Source organism: Saccostrea cucullata, unplaced genomic scaffold (assembly GCF_032062105.1).
Source record: "Saccostrea cucullata isolate Sc308-1 unplaced genomic scaffold, CSIRO_AGI_Scuc_v1 ctg4963, whole genome shotgun sequence".
Lineage (NCBI taxonomy): Eukaryota > Metazoa > Mollusca > Bivalvia > Ostreida > Ostreidae > Saccostrea > Saccostrea cuccullata.
The window spans coordinates 53,920-61,679 of record NW_026937997.1 but is presented as its reverse complement, the minus strand read 5'-3'; the positions used below and the strand labels follow the sequence as shown (position 1 = coordinate 61,679).

Below are 7,760 nucleotides of genomic sequence, written 5' to 3'. Positions count from 1 at the left end.
TATATGCAATGTATAAGCCAATAAAGGTACTTCTTCAACTTCATTGCTAATAAGCTGTTAAAATTATTTCATTTTAAATGAGATATTAGGAGTATTTTTGCTCCCTTAAATAGAAATAAAATGTGATCAACAAATAATCATGTTAACATTGCTTTAGATTTAAATATCTTAGTATTAATGTCTGTTTCTCTGGACGTGTTAGATAACGGACAAATATATGTTTGGTAGACCGACTTTCTATCGTCATGTCCTACATTCAAAACTCCTATATAAGGCACATTAGAGGATATATTATCTATAACTTAATTCTGATCGACGCTAACTTTCACCATGAGATCTTTGATCTGCCTTCTTATATTTGGTGAGTCTGATAAAAAAAATATTAATTTGCAATTATCATTTTAAAGCTCTCTCTATTCCCATGGCAGTTTTCGTTTATGTAAAATGCAAATATTGATATTGCCGCTAAATGCATAAATAACTAATTATTATTTTTACTTATTAAACTTGTTTTACCATATTCCATTACAATTGTATATTTATATATTTTTTCATATCCATTCATTTGTCACTTTGCTTCATTGCTTGCTCTGTTTTAAATCTACTCACATCTATCAACCTAATCATTCGTTATAGGTTAGGTTTAATTTCATTTTCTAAAAGTTCATATCATAATTTTGCGTCCTTTTAACATAGGAAAAAAAGATATGAAGCCATGAATAAAGATATATCTTTTAAATATATGGGAAGACTGATTGTTGATTGATTGTTGTCTAATGTCCCTCTCGAGAATTTTTCACTTATTTTGAGAAGCCACCACTTGCCGTTGGGGAGCTGCAAATTACTATTCTCAGCGCTCATGGTCATTGACCAGGGAGGGTTCTTTTTCGTGCCAGCATCTACTGCGGCACAGGACATCGGTTTATACAGTCTCATCCGAGGGACCAGTCTCCACGTAATACTTACTTCGCGACTCTTATGCAGATGCTCTAAGCATTGAGCCATTACAGGCAACTGAAAGGGGGAATGTGGAGTAGAATTGCAAATTCAAAATCAAAAAGAAACTTTGAAAGATTATCTGATGAACTCTAAACGTGTCACATTTCTTCGTAGAAAAACCAATTCTATCTGCCTTAAGTACAGATGTACAAAAAAAAATGGATCCCTGGATTCCTATATATTTTTTGACCTTATTTCTTGTAAATGATGCAAAAAAAATTATCATTTTTTTATTTTGCACCAGAACTGGTGCAACCAGGGACTGGTCCCTATGATTTACTAACCATATACAATAAAAATTACTTGTTTTCGTGGAGGCAAAGTCTCGAGGTTTGAGAAAAAATATCGATGTGTGGGGATTAGATTTCGTGTTGATAAGTAAAGCATACTTAATTTAATATTCCGTAATGGTCATGAATTCGTAGGTTCCTCCATACATCGAAAACAACAAAAAGACATCCCCATTAACATGTTTGATTTCACAGTACTTAATGCATTTCTAAATTATTTAGGGGTAGCATATGTGAGCTGTAACCAGAAATGCACTGGTTCTCCTAGAATGTACAATGGGAAGCGATGTGCCTCCACGACACGCTACGCCGACTACCACAAGGGGGCGTGTGGGTGTGGCCACGGAGACAGCCAGTTTGGCTGGAACCATGACCACTTTGTCACCGCCCCTAATCAGATGTTCTTTGATGAAGGATACGGCGGATGGTGTGGTCAGAGGTGTGGGAAATGCGTCAAACTGACAACCACAGGTAAAAGAGTCAAAATGACAAACATATGTTATTGTGATAATTACAAGCAATTGCTTCAAAGCGAAAATCTTTGGGAAATGCGTTAAACTGACAATCACAATTTTACAAACACAGGAAAATGAGCCATGATCATTAAATTAGTGAAGAAATTGTCTATTCCAATTATTTCGTTTGCCTACAGAGACTTTGACATCTGATATCAGTATTGGTAAAATGAAAAAGAAAACACTTTTATTCAGTGAGGTTCTATATGGTACTATACTGTACTTATATCAATATAAGTGCCTAAATATGATTTCTTTCAGGGGGTTGGGTGCCCGGTCAAGGGGGACCAAGTCCTACAGGGCAATCCCAGGTTTTCATGGTAACCAACCTGTGTCCTAATGTTTACCCCAACCAGAACTGGTGTAACCAGGGATCCGGTCCCTATGGTAACGGACACAACGACTATGGCTACGTTGCCCATTTCGACTTGGAAAATGGCGCACAACAAATTTCGCGTATAGGTTGGAACAACCCGGAAGTGACGTGGGAGATTGTGTCATGTCATGGATATAACACCCCCACTGACGGCATGTATAACTCATGTGAGTGTGCACATCACGGTAAACGCTCTCTAAATGGAACAGCCAATGGAAGTGAAAACTAATCCAGAGTGATCAAATTTGTTATAAAATATTTGTTTAAAGAATTAAATCTGAAAATAAAATATTGTATGGACATTTACGTGTGTACTGTATCGACATATATAACACTTGTCTAATCTATGTGTCAATGGTTCCCAAAGAGAAGACAAATTTCTATCATAATTGCTTGAATTTGATGCAGTCAAACTTGTTTCTGGGGGACTTTTACGAGTAGCGCTGACTTTTACAGTTGACGAATGACTTTTACACTTGCACAGTGTACGGAAGCTCTTTTACGATATGAATATTTATCATATCATTTAATTCATCGAAAATAACGTGCTTTTTCAAAGGACATACTATAGTTGTCCTTTACGAAAACGACACCCATCCTACCCTCAACTCCCGGACTTCACATGTTAGTGTCACAAACACCATAACTATGACTATTAGAGAGGTTTTCTTATCCATTTTCAATTCAGTACCTCCGTACATGATACAAATTTAAATGTCCAAGTGAACAGTCAATTGTAAAAATCAGTGCTTCTCGTGAAAGTCCAGTAGGCAAGGTGGCCTAGTGGTAGGGTGTTAGTGTCGAAATGGAGAGACCTAGGTTCGACCCCCCCTCCCCAATAACCAAATATAGTGAGTGTTCCTTCGATAAGCATCCTAACATTTGAAGTGAAAGTAATGGGTCTATCGGATGAGATCTAATAGAAACTAAGTTCAGGTAACATTATACGCTTTAGCACGATTACAAACAAAAAGTAATCAATGGCCTAAATTTGATGTTCTTAATCGGTATAGAGTAACGTATGGACATGCGCATAATCCCACTGAGGGACGTGGAGACAATTTCTGAAATGTATTACTTAAATACAAGCATTTTTGTATCAACAAGACTGGTTGCAAAATAAAGAAAATCATGATATATATATTACTATACAAATATAATTGCACATTATTGAACATCCCCCTATACCAATGAAGGACTTCAAATTTAGACCTGACGTGTTCATTAGGACCATATAGAGGAAAGAGAAAGAGGAATTAAAAGAACATTGGAGACGGAGGATATAGGCACCGTTAACTTTGTGATTAAAAAAAAGGTTTTGAAACAACATCTGAAGAGGGTATATTTCAACTAAAATATGGTTGAAGAAGACTGACCTCTTATTATCAATAATGTTACTAATGTACACAACGCATCTATTCCTTTGTTTGGGAAAGTATTTAGGTCTTTATTTATTAAGGTCTTCCGTTTCCGTTTTTTTTTCCTAGACGCCAACTTTGAAGCTTCATATCTTCCTCATTCCTGAACGGATTTTGTTCAAATTTTTAGAGCTTTTAGACTTTTCCACACCCTTTTCAAATATTGTTACTTACTTCGGAAATTACCTTCTATTTAAGAGTTATTTCCCTTTGATTGAATTTTTCATACCTCTGTATTCCAGACAAAGGCTCAGAAAAGGTAATACCTGGAGCACAAAACCCTTTTAAATTGAAAAGAGGAAGCATTGAAGTTGTGTACATCGATTTTTGTTTTTTGATTTTTGCATTTAAAATGGCGCTAGAGAGGGGTCAAAAGTTAGAACGCGGAAAACAGCAAAAAATTTGACATATTTTCCTTTATACCTTGAAAACTAAAAATATTTTGTTAAGACATGTAGAAGAAAAGTTGTGCATAATTGCAAGAGCTTTCATTCGATACTAAAGAAAAGGGGCTGGCCCCTAAAATTAGGGATCTATGGAGCTTGGAAGATTTTGCTTTCTAACTCAAAAACGGTAAATATTTCGATCTGGATCTTACGAACAAAATTGTTCTTTAACACCTTTTTGATCTGATGAGAATGTTTATTTGTTTGAATATACCGGGGATATTGCGTAACACGAAGTAAAAAGCAGGCTAGGTAAACAGGTAACTTTTTCATTCGGAAAGGAAATCAGACCTCTTCATGTGTATAATTAACACAAACTTTCTATCAATAATATACCCTATGTTATTTACTGTTAAATTTCTTCTAAAAAGTTCTTTATACATGCTTTACGGTTCACTATTAAATTATTTATAACAAGTAGTCTTTCTTTTTTATATATTATTAATTAGTTTATAGTGAACACGTCTTCATCGGAATATATTAAATCTATCTTTCTACGTTAATTATTATTATAAGTAATTTTAAACTTTATTAATCGAATAATTCACGATCATTTAGTTGATCTCCACGTTCGCCTAGATGTTTGTAACAGTTATGTAATCAAACGCGCCAATCCCACGCTGCCGATCGAGGTCACTAGTGTACCAGCCACCTGTTGTCGTAAACAAAGCAAGCGTCTGTGATCGTGTTTAAAATCCATTGTGTACAAAGACCTATTAATGAACAGAAAATTGTTTTTAATTAATCGAATCTATAAGAATACTTCACCGATCTTACATTTAATTCCTAACACTGGTGCATAAAATCATTTTGAATTTTGATAGCTTTCTTTGGCCTGTTCACGCTTATTTCTCTATAATTATTTCTCTATACCGTGTTAACGTATTTTATCAAAATTGTAATTGAAAATGAGCTTCGTCAAATAATTATAATTAGTGATGGAAGTCCTGAGATAGGAAATGTACTATATGTACGTTTTATTTTTACCATCACTCTTTTGTTCAGACTCAGAATCAGAATCAGTTTATTCGCTCAAACCATACAGCATGGTACATGAGGAACATAAAGTATATACAGTGTCTATAAAGTCGTCAGAGGTACATTTAGTATAAATATACACACATATAAATAATTAAATATAAATATATATACATAAATAAATGTTTTACAACTGCACGTAGAGAGGATGTACATATAGTACGTGTAATAATAAAGTATATGCAAAAAGAAAAATACCAGGACAGCTAAGAAGGACAGACAGTCTCATATATTTTTGAAATAAATGTACATAGTTTTTGTAAAGATTGTATACAGGTGACTCTCGATGGCTCGAACTCTGATCTCTCGAAGTTCTCGATCTCTCGAAGTGAACGTCCGGTCCCGTTTTTTTCCTCTACATAACTAAGCAAATTTACTCCTGATCTCTCGAACGTCTATCTCTCGAAGTTCTCTATCTCTCGAACCAAAACCTGGGTCCCGTTACACATATTTCATTGAATTTTACTCTCTATCTCTCGAAGTTTTGATTGCGCGTGCATACACGCTGATCAAGCGTAAAATTCAGCCTGGACTTACCTGGAAAAACAGTGAATGCCTGGGGTTGGCATGGAGGTGTTAATTGGGTGTTTACATAGATGACACTACACCTGTGGGTCGTCCGAGTGTTGATATAATTAATTGGTTATTATTGGTAAATTATAAACGAATTCACAACTTATTTTGACTTTCAAACCGAGACGATAATTTTTAGAAAATAAATTTATAAACGTTCGTTTCAATAAGTTGCCATATACTATGAACTTTAATTTTAGTCTACATAATTTCAGTATGACGATTTTTGCACAAGAAATTCCTTTCTCAAGGACTGAATACCGATTAAAAAAATCTGGTGAACACTGGTGAAGGACCAGATCAAGCCGCGGAATAGCCAAACCGACAATTGCTATCCGGGTCTCATGTTATCGTGAAATAAGAACAAATAAATATTGAAACTTTAGGAATTCGTTGTATTTATTCGAAATACGATCATTGTTGTTGATATCAAGTATATTACCTGTAACTTCCCTTGAACTTCGAGAGATCGAGAGTCCCTAAAGTCTATGCAAAAAGAAAACACCAGGAGGACAGCTAAGAAGGACAGACAGTCTCAAATATTTTTGAAATAAATGTACATAGTTTTTGTAAAGATTGTATATTTGAATTGGCCATGAGTTCATAAAACTTGAGAACATTTGGTCTGGTGCAGTAACTTTTGTGTAAAATTTTTTTCTTATCTCTGAAAAAGCTGTACACTCTAAAATGTAGTGGTATTCATCGCCTATCTTTACATTGTTACAAAGTAAACATACTCTTTCATTTAATGGGGTGCCACACCACCTCCCTGTTTTTACAGGTAGATGATGATTTGAGGTACGCATTTTCATCAATAACTTTCTTTGTTTTGGGCGTAAATTTTTGATGTAGCTTTCAAATCCGAAATTGGTATTAAAAATTCTGTAAATCTGGCCTTTGGAAGAACTATTTATGTCATTTGACCATTTTTGAATGAACTGGTCTTTTAAATTCTGATTTACACTAGCACTTAGCCATTTAGCATTGACAACACCTTGCTCATTCCATATAAATGAAAGTCCACAATTATTTAGAATTTTTTGAATACATTCAATCCACTGACATTTAATACCATCGTTACTTAATTGGTTATAAATATACTTGTACACAATATTGACAATTTTATCTTCTGCACATGTAAACATCTTTGACCAGTATGTAATCATGCTCGTAAAAACATTGATGTACAAAGGGAATCTTCCAGTTTCTCCGTAAATCATGTAATTTGGTGTAGAACTTTTCAAATTAAATATATTTTTATTCTCCATTATTTTTTTTAACGTGCGTGGCCAGAGAGCCGCAGGCATGTCGAATGTAAAAAAAAAACATAGTGTACTCTAATAGTGGAAATTGGCTTTGAAATCATGTCGCCTCTTTCATATTACTACTAAATGACGGGGTTTTTTTTTTAGGTTTATAAATCCGTAAAATTTAAACGCGTAAAATTTCACATAATTTATAAGACGGCTCGAATAAATTTTTAACATGGTATGTGTAAAAGTAATGCTTATTGCTATTAAGCTCACTCCATGGAAGCTATATAATTAGTATACTGTTAGTATTTTGAGCACTTTTAAGCCAATCATCAATTGGGATCATAAAGGTTAATCTCAATAACTTGTATATAAATTATACAAACATTGTCAATTAATTCATCACGGTTAGACCTACCTTGTTATTCTTTTTAAGAATTTTTTTTATAGAGACGCGTAACTTCTGATAATGACTTAATAATTACAGCTCTTCCAATTAAATGTATACCCGTGTTTTCAATCTTGGACACTTTCTTCTGCTTCATGTGCTTGAATAAAACTTTGACCTCTTAATACGCTGTACTTGAATACTTTCACTTCAATTATGTTAGTTTGAGTTGTCTCTCTTTGTTTTCGGTAAATATACCAGACGTGCACGTGTGCATAGCTCTGTGTTAAAAAAACATGAATAAATGAAGGGTACATTGCTCATGTATATAACGGTTATTTAAAAAAATTATACAACTCATTATGTAATTTGTTTGCATTGTTTATATTGTTATATATATCAATTTAATAACTCTCTCTCTCTCTCTCTCTCTCTCTTACATAGGGTTTTTGGACACATTATTT

At 34.1% G+C, this 7,760-nt stretch overlaps 1 protein-coding gene across 1 annotated transcript; it reads left to right on the top strand.

Moving 5' to 3' along the window:
• Positions 1–276: 276 nt before the first annotated feature.
• Positions 277–2,451, top strand: LOC134249245 (endoglucanase-like). The gene is made up of 3 exons (XM_062731614.1): positions 277–361; positions 1,512–1,760; positions 2,066–2,451. Exons 1-3 carry the CDS (start codon positions 331–333, stop codon positions 2,407–2,409), a joined length of 624 nt encoding a protein of 207 aa, XP_062587598.1. The 5' UTR covers positions 277–330; the 3' UTR covers positions 2,410–2,451.
• Positions 2,452–7,760: the final 5,309 nt, after the last annotated feature.

Excerpts from the sequence above, each read along its gene's own strand:
- LOC134249245 (XM_062731614.1), top strand. The coding sequence starts at position 331 with ATGAGATCTTTGATCTGCCTTCTTATATTTG. Across the intron at positions 362-1,511 it reads GATCTGCCTTCTTATATTTG|GGGTAGCATATGTGAGCTGT; the intron begins GTGAGTCTGATA and ends TAAATTATTTAG. Across the intron at positions 1,761-2,065 it reads CGTCAAACTGACAACCACAG|GGGGTTGGGTGCCCGGTCAA; the intron begins GTAAAAGAGTCA and ends GATTTCTTTCAG.